General features: G+C 52.2%; 1 protein-coding gene across 1 annotated transcript in view; it reads left to right on the forward strand.

Annotated features, from left to right (window-relative positions):
* Nucleotides 1-2367: 2367 nt before the first annotated feature.
* Nucleotides 2368-19032, forward strand: part of INPP5A (inositol polyphosphate-5-phosphatase A) — a gene marked incomplete at both ends in the record, with an annotated part of 254642 nt that continues 237977 nt past the window's right edge. The window contains one exon of the mRNA XM_082001927.1: nt 2368-2442. Within this exon, the coding sequence (XP_081858053.1) occupies nt 2368-2442 (75 nt within the window). The remainder of the gene's footprint in view (nt 2443-19032) is intronic.

Raw genomic sequence — 19032 nt, forward strand, 5'->3', positions numbered from 1 at the left:
ACTGCAGGTGGAGGGAGCATAACCGTAAGGTACCAGGAAGACATCTCAGATATTTCTGGGTCACTGAAGCTTGCCAAAGAGGTGCGACTAAACACTGTTTTACACTAGATTTATGATTTGATTCTCTTTTTCTAGTGCCTTCATTCATGAGTTGCTCTTTCTAGGGGAAAGTAGGTGTTCTTGTGTGGTTAGAAGTTTCAGGTATTTTTCCTTGGCATTCAGCTGCTAATTTCTATTATCACAACGGTATGGACAATTCCGTAACTGAAGACTGGCTTTATAGAGCTCTTTTTTTCCTTTTTCCTTAATGCTGAGAGACTCCCATAGCCTAGTGCCTTCACTGACATCAGCTGTACCAGCTGGGTATCAACCCCTTGTTTGCCTGCCACCATCCTGGCCTGGGAACTACTTTTCTGTGGCACGTGAACTGCAGCCATGAGCAGACAGGCTCGTCTGACTGATGTATCTTTAACTTGGGAGAGACTTGTTAACTGACCGTAAGCACACTTTGTTGACTACAATGCAAAATATAATAATTTTTGCATAAACCACCCCTGAAGGCCCATTTGGGAGATACATTTTCTTTGCTTTGTGTTTGGAGCCGTATGTGATTATTTGCTGCCCATCAGACACCTCTCCCTGGGGAGACGCAGTCCAGGGCTGAGGCGGAGGAATGTTCTGCCGAGGAGCAGTAACGATCATTTTGTTTCTCTGACAGGGGCACGCACGTTTCCCTGGCCGAGCCTTTGTGTTGGGCATGATGTCTTCCTGCTCCGCGTGACAGATGGTTCAGTCTTTGGTGATTTCCCTTCTCACCTCTACTACAGCACGTCACCTGTGGGACATTCTTCACCATCACGCTTTCTGCCACAGCACCCCCAGGTCTGCTTCTTACTTTTGGTTTTCTCCTTGGTCTTCTGTATTTGTGCAGTTGCTCTTGAGTCTAGTCTGGGTTTCCTATTTTCCGTGCTCCGCCCGGCGGCTCTCTGTCCGTATCATTTATGCGCTCCTTGGTCTAGAGCTTCCCCAGCTCTGAAACTTAGTAAGACCTCTGCAAGCCTTGTAATATGAGCTTCTGCACATTTTGTTCCCATTACTAATCAGCCATGAAATATAGATAATCCTAGGAGCCAGCTGTGTTGCACAGCCTAGCAAAGACCGATTTATCATTTCTCCAGTTTCTTAAGCAAGGTTGTCAAAAAGATTCCTTTGACAAAGGGTATTTCTGTAGGCTGAAGATGACTCGGGTGCACTCCCAGGCTCCGTAGGGACCATGTCAGCCCACCCCTCCACAGGTCTGGATTCTGCTGGGGCGGACGGCACTCTGTCTGGCATTACTAGCAGCGACCCCGTCTTCCGCGCTCTCTGACCGAGCCGCATTGCCACGCTCAAGAGCGAGTTCCACGCATTTGCCAGACCCATCCCAGCACACGCGGCGACAAGGGGAGATCTGCCCCGCGGCGCTGGGCGCCCTGTAGGACTCGGTCCCGCCGGTTCCCGAGCTCGGGCACTTTCGGGCTGGCTGCGGTGCGGGGCCACCCGGGGGAGAGCCCGGCCGCCCGCAGGGGCCGCCCTGGGCAGGGCCGCGGGGCCGGCTCCCCCGCGAGAGGCAGCGCCCGGGCAGAGGCGCGCTCCCGCCCCGCGCGAGGCGCCGCTCCGGCGGCCCCGGCCGCGCTCCCGCACAGGTGAGCGCCGCCGCCGGCCCCGCCCCGCCCGGCCCCGCTCGGGGAGCGGCGGAGCGGCGGCGCGGCCACCCTGCCCTGCCTGCTCGGCAGGGGCGGGCGGCGGCGAGCGGGGCTCGGCGGCGGCCGGGCCGCGGGACAGCGCCGGCTGCCTCCCGCGGGGCGCCTCCCCGGGGCTGGCGTTGCCCTTTTAAGAGCCGCGCGGTGCCGCTGTGACGTCGCGGGCGCAGAGCCCTAGCCCGGCCCGCCCGCCGCGCCGCCAGAGCCGGGAGCGGCGGCGGCAGCAGCGCGGTGCGCGCAGCGCCCGCCCAGCTCAGCCCAGCCCCGCCGGGGAGCGCCCAGCCCAGCCCCGCCGCCCGGTCCCGCGTCCCGCCGACCTGCCATGCGCCGCGGCCCGGCGCCAGCCTCCGCCGGCGGGAGCCGTCCCGGCAGCAGCGCGACGGCGGCGGCGGGCGACCGCTGAGCGCCGCGGCCCCGCAGCAGCCGCAGGGGCGGCCGGCCCGCCGCGGCGCGGATGTCCGCGGGCTGCCCGCGCCGGGAGGACTCGCCGCCGCCCGCCCGCCCGCGCTGACGGGGCGGGCCAGGCGCCCCGCTCGCCGCAGCGCCCCGCGCCCGCCCCCGGGCTCCCCGCAGCGCCGCCGCTGCCGGCCGCGCTCCGCGCTTCCGCCCGCCCGCCGCCGGCGCCATGGCGGTGAAGGGGGCCGCGGCCGGCGCCGGGGTGCTCCTGGTGACGGCCAACGTCGGGTCCCTCTTTGACGACGTAAGTACCGCGGCCGCGCGCGCCCCGCCGGGGGGGGGGTGCCTGGGGTCCCCGCGGGCAGCGCCGCCGCCCCGCGCCGGTCCTAGCGCCGCCGCGCCGTTCCTTCCCCCCGCCCGCGGCTGCCGTCCCGTCCCGCCCGCTCCGGTCCCGGCCGGGCTCGGGTGCCGGTGGCGGCGGGCAGCGCTGCCCGCCGCGGGGCTGAGGGGGGGGTCCCGGCAGCCGCTCCGTACCCCGGCAGCCGGCCGGTGCGCAGGGCGTTTGCCGGAGCGCGGCGGCAGGGCTCTGCCGCCTCTGGAAGCCCGGAGCGAGCCGGCGGCGAAGCAGCCTCTGGGGGAGCGGCTGGTGCCGGCGGCGCGTGCCCTTGCCTTCTTACTGCTGCTGCTTGGGTCGTGCCCTGTGGTGTGACGTCGGCCCGGCCGACTCGGGCCCTTTGGCCGCGGGTGCAGAGGGCCGGGAAGGTCAGGGCAGGGGGAACTCGGGGTGCCCCGTCGGGGGGGACGCGTAGATCCTGCCCGCAAGCGGTCCTGCCGGAGCCCTCGGCAGGGGCGGCTGCCCCAGGCGCTGCGCCCAGCGCGCTCTGCACGTCCGGGCACGAAAATGCCGCCTGGGTTCTGTTCAGCGTAGCGTCTTCGGGCAACCGGCTGGAGTCCTTCTCGCCGCCGCAAACAAGACGAGCGCAACAGTTGGTACCACTAGCAGTTACGCGAGGAGGAGGCGGCTTTCCTGTAAATTTGTGTGAATTAAGGCAGGTAGTTGCAAATAGCTGGAATAGCAGCCCGGCTTCTGAAGCCCCGAGGCTGCGCCCGGGTGAGGTCTGGCACTGTTGAAGTTGGAGGCAAAGCACTTCTGGAACTGCGTAATGCTGGCATGTCACGTACCGTAAAGGGAGCGCTTCTAGGGGTGCGCAGCTCGTAAGGCAGCGAGCATCTAGCAGGGAGCTGGGTCCAGACTTGCGCTGCGTGTTGCTCTTGCTGTGTGCGTTGAGACTGGCTTCGCTTCCTGTGCCAGCCCTATGCTCAAATCGCTTGGTGCGCTACGGTAAACAACTATGCTTTTTTTTTCCTGTCCTCCCCCCTATCTTCAGTGTTTTCTTGGTTTTATCATCATCTTGAAGGCTGACCTAAAGTACACGCTTTGATTGATACACATGTAGTCAAAGGATGCAATTCGTGTTTTCACCAAGGTCAGTGAACTTTTGACAAATGATCACCCCGGTTATATTCACACTTAAATGTGCCAGTGAACACTGTGAAAATACTCATTTCATAATAATTTTTGTGATTATGGCCTTAGGCTTGTGCCGTACCTACTTGTGAGTAAAGCCGCGTGGCGTCCAGCAGGACTTGTGCAGGTCATGACTGCTCTCTGTTCCTGTTGCCATCGCCAGGGCCTACAGATGATACCTCTGTCTGACCTGAGCCCGCTATCTGCTGAGGCAGACGCTGCCAAACGCTGTGTTGAAAGTGCTCTCCTGCCTTCTCCTTCGGTTGAGAGTGACAAAAGCAGCCACTTTGGAGCACTGTCGCTGAAGAAATCCTGTGCTGTCAAACTAAGCGATTTCCTGGTTGTTCCTAGTTAGTATTTGAGACTCGCTGGCGTTCCCAGAGAAGGTGAAGCGTATTTGTTGTTTGTTGTTCGGCGTGACCGAAGAGGGGAATGCTTCCGCTCTAGCAAGCGACTCCCTTGCGATGGAAAATTAGTTTTCTACAGCAACAGAACCAGGCTTATTTGGATATGTTCCACTGCAGGGTGGGGAATGGAAAGACTGGTCTGAACTTTCGTGATTACGCTTCTGGTTTGTTGCTGTTGGAGTTGGGACTGGCGACTGCCCAGTCAGGTTTCTGGAGTAATGTTGGTGCAATTCAGGCACAACAAAGATGACATTAGCTTGGTTTGTGGACTTAGCTTTCGAGTTACATGTTGGAGCTGTCAGTGGCTGTTTCTGCTTGTTGGGCTCTTCCTGTTTAGTTGAGGAATAAGTTTCTCTGCTATGACCTGAAGTGATTTCAGTTATGAACAAGGACTTGTGCTTTGACAGGCTTTACCTAAGCTGAGCTGGAAAACCAGTTCCAGTTCCTTTAATGCATTTTTTCCATTTCTGATTTCAAATTTCAGTTGGTGATTCATATTTTAATTGAATGCCACATCTTCAGACAAATTTTGCTGGACCTCAGGGTAGCATAATGGTGCACATTTTCACAACACAGCGCAGAAACCCCCGAGAGTTGGTCCGAGTAGCCTGCACTGACAGTCCCACCCCCTCCTGCTCTGGGGATCTGATCCATCGCGGGCCAGAATTTCTCTGGGCAGCGTTCCTATGCCAAGCCTCCAGTGGGGCTTCTCCAGGACAGGTGCCCCTGCGTAAAAGGCAGCCGTAGGGGACCAGGCAGGGGGATTCTGGTGACATGGGTCTCCTGCTGCTGAAGCTGCCCAGCCCCTCCGGGGCTGCGCTCTTGCTCCTACCCGCAGGCGCAGGAGCCGTGCTCCCCCTCTCCACGCCAGCAAACCCTGGTGTATCGCCTCTGTGACGAACCTTTCTCCGACTTGTTTAAAGTAGCCTGAACGCTGCTGTGCAGCAACAGCATGATTTGCGCTTTAGATGTGTGTTGTAGAAGTACTGCTCACTTGGCTGGCACATGCTGTACATGCAAACGCTCTTTAGCCGAGACCAGTATTTTATAGAAGAAGGATTTAAAATATGTTTGGTAGACACGTTCACCTGGGTGGGATAGCATTTCCTAGATCACTGGTATTGCTGACCTGGCTACACTTCTGCAAAGAGGAGAAAGTTGCTATTTTTTGCTCTCGATTGTCAGAAGCAAATTATGGTAACACACTGGTTTGCTCCTGCCAGCCATGCGCACCCACTAATAACCTGTTGCAGTGCTGACCTGGGAGCTCATGAATAAACGTTAACAGTGAAGAGGGACTGTGCTGGGTTTGTTTCATTCCTTGAGTAGTTTTGCTGCTTCATTAAAAGCGTTAATGCAGTGTTAGATCTACAAATATTCTTCAAAGTTAGATGAACACGTGCATCTCATGAATATGAATGCCTATGATTTTTTTGGTACGTTCATGTTTACTTAAGTGCTTAATGTTTGTCTTGCTGTATAAAAATTTCCTGCTTTTTATCACAGTGTACTCTTGCTAAGGACAGAAGATGGAGTTCAGGTTACCTGTGGGTCACTCTCTTCCCCCCCCCCCCCGCCCCATGACCCTGGCCATGGCAGAGGGGTTGGACTAGATGATCTTCAAAGGTCCATTCCAACCCAAAGCGTTCTATGCTACGAGCCCCTCTCTCTTTCTCTCCCTCCCCAATTTCCTTTCCTTCTTTGCTTCCTCTATCCGCACTGGCGGAATTTCACATCTACCCTTCAATGAGCCTACCGCTGTAGTGGCCACAAAACCAGTCTGCCTGGCACCTCTCTGCCCTTCCTGTACAGGGCTTTAATGACTTCAGCGTGCCGTCTTTTTTTCCTATCTGTTGTATCCTTCTCGTCCTCTTCAGTTACTTTTAAACAGCTTAATGCTGTTTGGCTTCCCCGTGGGACAGAAGCTTGGGGGTCGGGTGTGAGCGGCTGACGTTGGGGCCCGTGGGAGCTGTCAGACGGCGCGAGCTCACCCTCCCGAGGAGCGAGGGTCCTCCCCGAGGAGCAGAGCAGCCTGGGTTGCAGGCGCAGGGGCACGAGCGGCGAGCGGTGGGCCTGGCCTTAGTTCAAGCGGGTCCCCAAACTGCTCTGCCACCTCTCTGCCCCTGCCTCCATCCCTGCCGGCTGGCAGGGGTCCCAGAGAGACCGGGGCTGCACGTGGTGGGGAAGCCTTCCTCGCCGCGCGCCGCTGGCCGCGCGGTTGCTGGATGGAGGCACATGTAGATCTCTGCAAGTTCCCGTTGTCACAGAAGCTTTGTTGCTGTTTGCATATTTAGCTGGGTGCAGTCACAAACACTAAGAAGACACCGTAGTGCTCACTCTTGAAAATTGTGCCTTTCTGATTATCCTCTTACTCTGTTTCAGTTTTAGGTGATTTTAGCAATCCCTGTTGTTTAAACCTCTGGGCTTAGATCTTTAGGGTAAAGGTTTGCAATATGCCCATCAGACTTAGCCGTACAAGTTCCAGCACTTCTGCTTGGGTTGGAAAATAGTTCATTTGTTCCAATTTCAAAGGAAGTTGGAATATATGAGCCTAAGTCAGGTAGGTGCTTCTGAAAATGTTTGCTTCTGTCTTCATACCACTGGATGTTAACGTGGCTCTTCTCTAATGGGACGTAGTCACAGTTCCTAAATTCTCAGGACAAACTGAAGCCAGAATAGCAGTGTAATGATGACGAGAAAGGTAAAAGCTAAACAGAACATGTAATTTTATTAGTTTAAAAAAGGAGGCGGCGAGAGAGTAGGTTAGGGGATTTCTGTGTGGTGCTAGGGTACTGATACTCAAGATCCCTAAATGACGAACAGCATTACTGTCCTACCTGTGTTGTCGTTGACTATACAAAGTACGAGCCTTCACGTGGCGGTGCCGAGACGGGGCAGTAAGCCCTCGCATGCCCGAGGGGCCTTAACCTGCTCCACACTTGGGTGAGAGTCCCCTTGTCTCATGCAGTACACAAAGGGGAGGGTGGGATTTCTTGTTCCAAGTCCTATTTGTAATAGTAGTAGTAGTATTATAAGTACATTTATTGCTTTAATTCTGAGTATGAACTTGGAATATCCTTTACTTCTGTTAAGACTTGAAGTCTGTCAGTTGAATTTGAAGTACTTTCCATAATAATTTCTAAAAACACCCTGCTCTTCTAAGGGGTGGTGATCACAGTGTAAACGTTTCTTTATCACATCTGATCTTAATTTTCCGATCCTGAAACAGTGGGTGTAGGTTTATTTTGATATTAGATATCTGTGGATTTAGCTGGTATTAGGTGGTAACGATAAGGGCGTTTTTGGCTTTGGGTCTGTTGTTGGCTCCCCCCAAATAATTATTTGGGTTTTGTGGAATAATTTAAATGTGGTAAGATGGAAAATGTATTAATTAGGCTTTGATTTCTAAAGAAGATTTCTAAAGACTAGCTTGTTGCAAGTCAAGGCATCCTCTTTCACTCAATGTAGTAGCTATGAATTGAATAAAAGTAATTGATTCATTGTGATTTAAAAAAAACAAAAACGTTATTTCACTGCTGAGGAGCACTTATTCCATCCTTCGCGTCAGGCTGTGCTGATGTTACCTGGAGTGGAAGGGAAGACCAAACAAATGTGCCCAGGTAAAGGCGCCGCTTCCGTGGGATGCGGGAAGGCGCAGGGAGTGTTCCTGCCGGCGCCGCGGGCGCCTGGCTCTGGGGAGGGGTAGGCTGATGCGCGCTCTCTGGCCCGGCGAGGGGCGAGGGCAGCGGTGGGGTAGCTGGGGGCAGAGGGGCCAGGAGGGCTTCCCCGGGGGTTGCGTGCTTTGGAACACGCCCCTCCTCTCGCTGTGCTCCCAGAAGCTTGCCGGCAGCTGGAGAAGGAGCCCTGGCCTCGGAAGGGTCGGTCCGGCCGGCCTGAAAGCCCTCGGGCGGCCGCCGCAGTGCGCCGGGGCCAGCCTGGCGCTCGGCAGCCGGGGCCGGCTGGCCCGGGCGCTGCCCGGCGCGGGGCTGGTTTCCCACCGTGCTTCCCGAGACGCCGGGAAATGGTGCGCTCGTGACTGAGGGCTTCCATTTTGGGAAGACGGACTCTTGAGCGATAATGTAGAAGGCCAACAAAAAAGCATTTTTCAGCGTTCTCTATCACGGAATCCTAAAAATAAGTAATCTCAATTTTTTCTTATCTATTTCTGCACTCCTCACTTTCTATTTTCTGGTTATTTTGGTGTCATCGTTCTGATTTTAATTTTTTTGTTGTGTGAGTGCCACTGGTAGTTTCTTAAATGTCGCTGCCACCTTCTGCTTGTTTGGTTTTCTGTGGCAGAATCTCAAATCACCTTTTTTCTTACGGTTCCTGCTGCACTCATGCTTATGCTGGTTTTTAGGAGACTCTTGTTTTACTTGATTCAAAACCACCTTTTGCAGGAGGTGAAATTTAGAGGTAGATCAGAGTTTGGTAGTACCTGAAACTTCTTGAGCTCTGTGAAAATGATGGTGGGGAGGAGAAAACGGTTTTGTTACCCTTTGCAGTGCTTGTGAGTTTGCGGGGAGGGAACACAAACCAAAACTTTAATAATTGAGGGATCTGTTGTATCTTGAGAATGTTGAGAACGCAACTGCTGGTAACACGTTGCCAGCAGGATACAGCTGTTGGCCCAGACGTGCACCTGAAGAAAGCTGAGTGGTGGCCCAGCATGGTGGTGTCCGGCCGCTGAAGAGCCCTCGCTTCGTGTCCGGTTCTTAATCTGCTGCCGTGAAAAGGCGTTTTGGTTTGAATATGCTTTTCTTCCGCTTCTGCGACTGGGGATGAAGTCAGGGACCACGCGCGCGGGCCGCCGCAGCGCTGGGGCGCTGCGATGGAGCTGCGCCGGCAGTTGTGCCCGTGCTGGTCTTCGCTACTGAAGCGCCGTTTCCAGGCGCGCAGGGGTGACTTGGCTGATACTCGTGCTCTGAAGACACTGGGGGACTTTCTGGGGGCGGATCATACCGGTCTGTAGCTCTTTCTTCACTTCGCCTTTAGGTAGGCGATAGCGTCCACACGGACAGCGGGAGTGATGCGCTTCGCGAGCGTGCGGTTTTGACGCAGTCTTCCTTAGATCCTTTGCAGCCTGCTTGGGGAAAGTCTAAATGCTCGTGCTGATGTATAGACCCCCGGGTGCCGGCTTCCCACGTCCTTCAGCGCTTGGCGTCCCCAGCTTAGGCTGAGGAGGGCACGGCAGCGCGTGCCGGCGGGGTGACCCGTCCCCGTGCCCGGCTCCGTGCGGTGGTCCGGGGGCGCTTCCCCCGCGGGCCGGGGCGGCGATGGTGCGCGGAGCCGGCCCTTGGCTCTCAGCCCCCAGGCGCAACAAGCAGTGGTAGCCGAGTCAGTTGCGGAGCAAATTCTCCTTTTTAAGTGTAGATGAGGATCGAGACCTGAAGCAGTCGTGCAGTAAAGCGGTGACACGTTATTGCGCAGCCACGTACCTGTACGATTTAAAAGCTCTCTTATAATTTGCTGAAGAAGATTGGAGCAGTAATAGTACAGGCAACACAGAGGGCGGTTTTTTTCCTCCAAGATGGAGTTGTATGCCTAAAAGATAATTTTTTTTTCCCTCTGACAAATAATAACAAATTTTCTTTTCAGCAGATATTTTTACAATTCTCTGAGCAAAAGAGTTTTAATAAGGTGCTTGTACAGTGTCTAGCCTCCCTTAAGCAGGAAACTCAGAAGATTATCTTGTAGACCATCTTTCCTCTTCTTTTGATAAAGTGTTATCATTAACGGCAAGAGCACGTGGTTACGTGAGGAAGCAATAATGGCAAAGTGCACAATATAGTTTTCTGCTAATGTGGTTTTATAGCAGGTTGAGTAGAGTTAGCATTTTGTAACTTGCTGGGTTTCCACAAATTGCCAGTGTATCAGTGTGATGGTTTAAGAGGATTTAATTCCCAAAATATTTCAATATGAAATTACGCAATGGGAGTAAGACACCATAGGAAGAGCACTTTACATGCGAATCTCTTGGTTTGTTAGCTTGTACGAGCACTCTCACAAGGGTCAAATTTTAAAGGTTTTGTTGTTGTTACAAATCACTCATCCCAAATTTTCTTACCACGGAATTTGGCTTCAAAGAGAGTTGTGCATAGAATACCGGTCAAGCCCTCAGATTTCATGATTTTTCTCAAAGGCTGATCTGTTTGTTTACTTTTTCTCTTTTTGCCTTTTCTGTTACTTATTTCATCATACTGTTCATATCTTCCACCCCCCGCAGGTGTATTTCCTCTTTTCACCTCAAGTGCTTTCTTTCCCTTTCTTGTACCGTGTGTACTTACCTCGTCCCGCAAGCTCTGCCCCGATTCACCTTTACTGTTTCAAGTGAGGGTGCCGCTGAGAAAAGCAGCCTTTCCGTCCGCGGTTCTGTGCGCGCCTCGGAAGCCGTCAGGCGGGCGAGCTCGGCTACCCTGAACGCGTGGCTCATTGCCGCGTGAAGCAGGAGCTGTGCAGCCGCAGCAGGGCTTGGAACGTCTGCGGGGGATCCGGTTTATTAACGCACGTCCTCGGGGGCCCAGCCTCTTAGAGACAGAGCCGGACAACGCTCTTCCAGTCAAGTAACTCCCCTGGTGTTACTAAACGGCTCCTCGTGGAGCTTTTTCTTGGGCTTCAAAATGTTCTTGCACTGCCTGTAATGCAGCGAGCGTCTCCTCTCTGTTGAAGGGGCGATGCCACAAGGTTAAACCCGAAGTTTCCTCTCTAGCAGGGCAGAGCAACGCACCGCTCCTTGGCATCCACGTGCGAAGAGGAAATCCAGCTACTGAAGTACCTTGGAAAATAGTCTGGCTTAAGTATGCGCCCTGGGAGCCGTCTCCGCTCCACCTCCACCACAGACCCGCTGCTTTGGTCTCAGCTTTACCTTGTCCTCTGTCCCTAAACTCTGTCCCTAAACTCCCCTCTTAATTTGGGGGGGGGCGGGGGGGAAGGAAGAGTCAGGCAGGCAGGTCTGGCTGCAAGACAGTTGTATGCTTTTGGTATGTGGAAGTTATCAAAACTTATCTACTTTAGCATAGTCTAATACTTTATTCGATATTTTCTAACCATCTATTTTTAGTCTTTTGGTAGAGAATGGTGGTGGTCACGGAAAAACAAGACTTTCTGCCTTTGCTTGAATGGCCTATCACAGAGTCATGTAGCATCCTTTTTGCATCCTTATTACTGAAGTGACAAGGAGTCTTCCCCTGATGAAAGTTCCAGGGAAATAAGTTATTTCATATTGTGGAAAAGGTCAGATTAAGCAAAATAATCATCAGACTGGGGAAGAGTGAGTATTAAAAGTGAAATATTTCTTTTACTGCCTTTTTTCCAATGATGTGGTAGTAGTTATTCAATACGTTCTTTTAGCACTATTTTCATTATTCGTACGTAATTTTTTAATGTAAATGTACCATTTAATCACTTCCATTTCTAACACGTTATTGGAAAAGATGCTAAAATGATAGCATTTACTGACAGCAAACGAAAGCAATCATTGCTTTTGTGTGATATTTTGAAGTCAGATATAATTAAGATTGTTTTCTTTAATGTCTTCAAGCTGCTAAGCACTTGTCTTCATGAGTCAGTCAGCTTTAACAGATAATATCCTTGAAAGCAGAAAATTAAACCTAGGAAAAGTAATTTAAAAAACCCACGACAACACCAAAAGTTTTCTGTCACGGCATCGGTAGCTTTCGTGCCGGCTCAGACAGCTGTTAGGTGGTGTGACTGTTGCTGGTACTTAGATGGGTACCAGGCGTTAGCTCGGCTGGAGACCTGCGTGCTGCAGTTCGAGGCGGTGCTGACAGCCGAGGGACGCGGTTACAAACGCGGAGTTGCGACGGGAGCAACTTTAGTTTCAAGTTGTGGTTTGTGACTGGAAGGATTGTTGCATGAGGTTTCGGTTTGTCCTTAGTAAAACATCTTCTGGTCTTCTCTTGCACCTTTTCCCAAATCAGTGGAAAGCTATCCTGCCTGTATTCCTTGCCAAATAGATGTTTTTAGGTCCTCTGCTGCCCCTGCCTTTTCAGTCTCTTTGGTTTCCCTTGGTTTCATCTCCATTTCTTACACAGTTTGCAGTCAGACACTATAGTAAGGAGAGAATTTAATGTGGCATGAAAAAGAATGCAGAAAAGGAGGGTCTCTGTGAGCACCACACGACAGCAAAGGGGGTCGACCGGTGCTTTCCTTCCCTGCAGAACCAAACAGGGTGCTCGGCTGAGGCACAGGAGACCTCAGCCATCCTGCGGGAACCCATTTGTAAAGAATTTTAAAAAAGAATCTGGAATTGCCTGCTGTTTTCAAAGCCTGCCTGCTGCTTGCTGTACGTCGACAGCTCCAGAAGTGCTAGCAGCACGGCATTTAGTCACGGGGAGGAACCCACGTTTTTTCAGTCCTCAGAGAGCCAGAATTAAAAAATGTCCATTTGTAATGGCTTGCTGGTGCACGTACAGAGGCCGTGCACTTCTCTCTTCGGGGATGTAGGAGTAAAGTATTCTGAATGGCACTGAAGTGAGGTTCTTTGGGTGCTTTCCTTTGCAACACAAAATACATGGTATTAAATTAAGCACAAATTTGGAAGCGATAGAGTGTTAGATTGCGGAACTCATGGCTGCAAATTGCTGTACGGGGACCCCAGTAATCGGCACCGTTCAAAGAGGGACCACGTGTCCACACTGTAGAGAAGCAGTGCAGCCCCTGCCCAGGACTCTGCCCATCCATCAAAACAACCTGCAGAAAAAACCCCAACTGCTTCAGGGCAAAAGGTGTTTTCCAGTCCTTATCAGGAGGAAGGGTAGTTTGGTGGTGAGAGCGCTGGTCCAGGCCGTGGAACCCGGGGTTCGGTTTGTGTTCAGCCACAAGCATCCTGCGTGACCTCGGGCAAGTGGCACCAGATCCCCCAGATGACGGTGCCTCCAACTGCCACTGAAGGCTTTCCTGTGCTTGTGGCAGGCTGCAGGCGCGGTGTCCTGGCTCTCCCTCTGAAAACTGGAGGATTTTGGAAGGATGCTATGAAGGTTATGGAGTTGAAGACGGTAAGGCGGACAGCCATGATGGCATGCAAGCGAGTGAGAGTAGCCCCTCAGCCGGAGCAGGCTGCACGGTGTTTCCCTCTTGAAAGACTGCGTGCCTGCAGCGAGCTGTCGGGGGTAACTGGAGGGTGCGGGCTATGGGTGAGACCCAGAGTGATGGCTCGTTCTTACCTCGGTAGCTTGAGGAAGGCAGAGAAGCACCACGTACTGACTTCAACACAGCTTGTGTGGGCACGGGCCAAATTTTATTACGGGAGAAGTTCCTGGCTAAACAAAGGCTTAGTTAATACAAGCTATATGAGCCTCCTGCTTAATGAGAGGTTCCTCTGGCTTATGCAAGCTCAAATAAATGACAAAACTAGGTCTTTAGACAAGCTTTAAAAGAAAAAGTCTTGGTTTTACTTACGGGAGTAAGTAAAAGCAGGGAAAGATGCTCCGTCTCAGTCTGCGCTTCAGTAAGGCTTGCAAAGACTGTTTACAGGATGTTAAGTAACGTCACCTTTCTCTAGAAAGTTCAGATCTCGTTAAAAGGCTTCACTAGCACACCGCAGAAGGAGCGGCCGACCACGGGCATTAAGTACCATGGGAACACGCCGTATCCAAAACTCGTTTGTTGTACTGTGCATGAGCTAGAGCTGCCTCTACTTGTTCTCTCGTCGTTTTCCAGTTTCCCTTGCATTCTTGGAAAGAGATGTATTTATTTTTTTATTGCCCTTGAATGTATCGGCAAGCCACTGCATATTAATGGATGGACTCTTCAGAGCGACTCCGTACCGTGCTGCTAGCACTCCTAGCATGGCAGTAGATGAACCGTGAGCAGCAGGCAGGCTTTGGGAGCAGGACGTAATTCTGAATTCTTTCGTTAGAGCCTTTTCAGTGATCCTGTGGGAGCTTGTTTTGAAGTTTTCTGGGGTTTTTTTGGTGTGGCAAGCTCTCCAATTTTAGAGGCTTTACCGATCCCAGTGGGAAAAGCAAAACTAGTTTTCCCATAGGAACATCTCAGAAATGTATGCAGAACTGTCTTTGGCAGCATTTATTTACGTGTCTGAAGTGTTTTACATTAAAAGAAATTGTTCCAAAAAATGACTTGAGGGAATTCTGTATTCACTAAGTACCATCAGCCAGCATTAGCTATATTTTAATTGAAATTTTGTTTATGTAGGCACAGAATTACTGCTTTTCTTGGGCTAAGTGGGCAGAGAAGACCTTTATATGTAATGTTGGGCCGACAGCTGTTGTTGGATCCATTATTGCAGCAGATTTGCACAAAGAAGGTTCCTTTTGACAAAAGCTTTGGTTGATCGTGTCCCAACCTCACCATCCAAACTCGTTTTTAAAAACAGCTGTTCAACGTGAACATGTTGGTCTAGAATTCCTATCACACTTTTTATTGGAGGAAGAAATGGAATAACTGTTTTTTTTTAAAAATTTATTTTTAACCTCGGATGTTGCCAGGCACATGAAAGAGTCAAGAACTGGGTGGAACAGTGTGATAGGACCAACCCACTCACTTCAGAGAACTGGAAGTGACCCAAAAATCTTCTGCTAAAGCAAGTTTGTTTTCATGAACCAGCAATGCTGTTTTTCTGGGCTGGAAGGACAGACCTTATCCAGGCTTGGCTGCTTGCAAGACCATGAAGCCAATTCTCATTTGTCTTGTGGGATAGCAATTTTTAGCAAAAAGGAAGCAAAGCCTTTTCCCTTCAGCTATCCTTACTAAAAGTGTTTGTGATTTATGACCACTGTGCACCTTTTTACTGATCTCAACAAACAAAGATCTTTAATATACCTTAGGAAAAAGTGGGAAAGGAACTGCTGCCATACGGACCTGCTTGTTCTTATAGGCTATCAATGCCATTAGAGTCTTACTGAGGGGTGTGTGTGTGGAAAACACATTGTATGCCTGTGAAGACAGGGCTGTGTAAGCCTATATTGTCAACGAAGTAGGTGGAATTTTGGTGCAAGGCTCACAAAATAATGAACTTTTGCCAAACTAATTGGTTTTTCATTTGTATGCGAATATTCAGTGTTGCATGATGAAAATCCATGTTAAACAGCTAGAGGGTTTGCTTTGTGTCACGTCTGGATCCATGCAAAAAAGGTTCATAAGGAAACACCTTTGCAGTGCAAGGGTGGCCGAGCACTGTCACAGGTTGCACAGAGAGGCTGTGGGGTCTCCATCCTTGGCAGTATTCAACAGCTGTCCTTGCTCGGGCAGGGCCTGGACTGGGTGACCTCCTGAGGCGCCTTCCAACCTCAACCAGCCTGGGACTCTGTGCAGCCAGACGTTACATGTTTGGGGTTTTTTCCCTTGCTTTTTTGTTGCTGATGCCATTGCCTGTGGCTTTCCAGCACTTGCAGAAGATGACTGTCTACTTCTCAGTTCATCTTTTTGTGGCAAATCTTCATTCCCTGTTCATCTGCTTTTCTGTTATGGATGTAGACCATTTCCAAGTGCTTTGCAGAGTGGCTTTGGTCCAGGAGCTAGAACACGAGCATTTGAAAACAAAGGCTGCCCTGCTTCCCCGAGAACCTGAGGAAAAACATGCACGTTGTCTGTCAGCTTCTAAAGTTTCACTCAATCTGCTGAAAGCTTCCTTATATGCTTTCTTAGTGTGCTGAAACTGAAGTCTCTAAGCCAGACTTTCAGCTCTGATTGGGTTTTGTTTGTTTGCTTTTCTGTTGACATTTCGATAGTGAATAAATAGGCTATTCCTGATTACTTCAGAACTGAAAAGGTGGGAGAAGTGCAGGAGCCAGAAGACGGTTGCAAGTGACTGAGATGGTAAGAGCAGGGGATCTGCGCGGGTCAGTGGCGGCTGATGAGTATGATATTTACCCCAAGCGAAGTAACAGCAAAGCTCAGTGACGGGAAGCGATTAGATAGCAGAACGGCGGCTGCACTGGGGTGTTTCTGTTTTCTCTGCTGCTTTGTTTGCAATAGTACTGTTTGTTACTTGAAGAATGGTGGGTCCAAAGAACCGAGCTGAGAACTGGAAGAGATGTCATAGTACAAAAGGCAAAAAGAGCATTCCTCTTCTATTCCAGACTTTTGTTCGGTCATGTGGTAACGTAAGGCGCGATGACCCGCCGCCATTCGTGCTCGCAGTGATCCATCTGGCAGAGCTGGAGGGCAGAGAGCGAAGCTTCTGCCAGTATTTTAAAAACCTCGGCATCACTTCTGAGAAGCGGCGTGTCCGTGGTGTCCGGCGGGCCGCAGCGAGGTGTCAGGCCCGAGCCCGGCGGCACGGTGCGGCGGTTGGCTGGCCTCGCCGCGCGCGGCAGGACTGGGCTCGCCCGCCGCGGTGAGGCTGCCCGGCTTCGCCTCCGGCAGCCGGGCAGGTTCAGACGCTTCCCTCTGCCAAGAAAAATTCCACACCTGCTCTCAAATTTGACCGCCGCAGGCCCTAACGAGGTCCCGTACCGCGCAGCCGCGGCCCGGCGCTGCCTCTCTCCTGCCGCGGAGAGCTGCTGCGCGCGGGCCGGGGCTCCCGCGGCCGCCTTGGGCTGCGGCCGGTTTCTCGGGGGCGAATCGCGCCGCGGGGGCTGGAGACGGCGCGGGCGGCCGTGGCGGGTGTCGAGGATGCGCTGGGCCGCGGGGGAAGGCGAGGCGAGGCCAGGCCGGCGGAGCCTCTTCAGGCTGCGGGGACTTACAGCTCCGTCCCTCCTTCTCCCCGTTCCCTGCGAGCTCGGTGCTCGAACGTCGGCTGCTCCTGCAGATTTGGCAACCTCTGGCGGCCCTCCCCCAGCCACCCGCGGAGGGGAGGAGGGAGGGACGGCGAACGCTGCGGCCGCCCGCGGGAGCGGGCTTTCCGCCGCTCAGGGCGCAGGCGGACGAAGCGGCAGGACGAAGCGGTGTAGAGAGGTGTAAGGAGGGGCCCCGCAGGCCGCGGGGCGCTGATCCCCCGCTGCTTTGGGGGGCTGATGTAGCGCCCCAGTGGTCCCGGTCCGTCGCTCCGTGGGGCTTCTGCTTCGGCCCTGCCTGGTCCTGGTGCCCCTGCTGAGGGGCTGTCGCCGGGCCGGCGCGCCCGGTCGCGCCGCGGGGGCTCCGCAGGGCCCGGAGCAGCGGGGCGCAGGGGCGGTCTGGGAGTTCGGAAGTGCCGGAGGGGACGTGCCCAGCGTGGCCGTTAGGGAGAAGTCGGGCTTTTCCTTGGCGGCCTGTGCAGACAGCGCTTCTAGAGCGAGCCTGCGCCCCGCCGGCTGCCCCGGCTGGCGCCGCGGTTTCGGCCGGCAGCTCCGCGGGGCCGCGCGTGGAGGGGGCAGCGGGGGCCCCGCTGCGCCGCGCCCCGGCAGCGCGCGGAGGGCCGCGGTGTTGCGAACGTGCTTGTGGTTTCGGGGTTCCGCTCCTGCAGTAGGAGCGGGGACAAGGGCAGGAGCAGGGGAGGGTGGGCAGTGTTCCGACTGAGTCACAGCCGTTTCACTGCGATGTGGCACAGACACAGAAACTTTAGCAAGTACCCTGGCTAAGAGACATCTGTTTAAAAAAATCCCAACGCACACAAGCAAAGAAAAAACCCCAAAACAACTAACCACCCCAGACGCTTAAACGGTGATGTTACACGGCCTCGTACGTGGCAGGAATATTGTTACTGGGTTTTGTTCCAAATACAAGAACAAGCCCGCGGTGAGCTCCCTTCAACGCTGGTGAAAGCCGGCTTTGCTGGAGGGACCGTGGGTCCCTGGGTCGCTTAACGGCACTGCTCGGCGCCCTGGTTGGAAAACGCGTTAGGTAGCGCTTCCACTGCGCGGGCTTGAAATACAGCAATCCTGACACTGCCTTGCGTGGTACCATCCCAGAGGGAGATTCCTCCAGCCGCTCTGGCTTTTCGGCAGGTTCAGTGGTATTTTAATTAGTTGAAAAATGTGAAGACATTATCCGGAGATCTCAGCAGAGCTGGAGTTCTTACTTTGTCTTCCCAGCACTTCTTCCAAAACCTCTTAATTAAATCCATGAACTTAAAAGCTTTAAGAAAATGGAAATCGCTGATTGTTCTCGTTAAACTAGTGTATAAAGAAGTGGGAAAACTACTGAACTTTTTTTTTTAACGTGGGAAGTTCTAGTAGTGTTTTTGAAATGCGACATTCATACAGACTTAGGCTTATTAGGCTATTCCATGCGTTGTTTCATTTTTCATGCTTTTCCTGGCTTAAAATGGGTATTTTTTCCTTAGTAGTATATGTCAAGTTAAAGAATGGGAAGTTTATGGTGTCAGTGCTAACAGATTAGAGGCATTCATGGGCTTCCTGTACTTTTTGTCTGAATTTTCAGAAGAATGCTTTCCTTTCATTCGTGTGCCCAACTTGATGTGTATCATTTTAAGTATAATCTTAGGTTCAGTAAAATAACTGTGGGATTGTGCAAGTATTTTTTTCTAGAGCAATAAATCATAACGTGAAAATACAATAGGTATGTTCATCAAAAACAAGTTTGAAATTGGGGGAGTTGCTTTAGTTGACTTTTCCATATCTCTCTAAACATGAATTGTGACTTTCCACTGGAGGCAAGTGTGTTCTTTTTCCAAATAATTTAAGTAACCATGAATTCAAATGGTGGTTTTTAATTCATTTTGGAAATAGAGATTATTAGATCTCTGAGTAGAGACGGTAGGAACTGCATTCTTCCGAAGTGCTCGGTCCTGTATCTGAGGGAAAGTGCAGTTTTGAGTGCTAGGATTCATGAATAAAAGGTCTCCTCACAGGTCAACGAGCTCTGGGGTGATTTGCCTTTTCACAGCACCGCGGCCCTTGCCTGTTCCTGGAAAGCTTACGCAATGCTTCACTTCCTTCAAAGGTGGAAGGCACGCTGAATGAATATTGGGGGGAAAGTGTATGTGTACTTTTTTTATTGTGAGACCGTCTTTGGCTGAGCTTTGTCAGTCTGTAACACGTTCCCTCTGATCACTGAACGTAATCGTCTACAGGAAAATTTGCCTTTGAAAAAGTAT

The sequence above is a fragment of the Phaethon aethereus genome, assembly GCF_964289735.1.
Source record: "Phaethon aethereus genome assembly, chromosome: 7".
NCBI lineage: Eukaryota > Metazoa > Chordata > Aves > Phaethontiformes > Phaethontidae > Phaethon > Phaethon aethereus.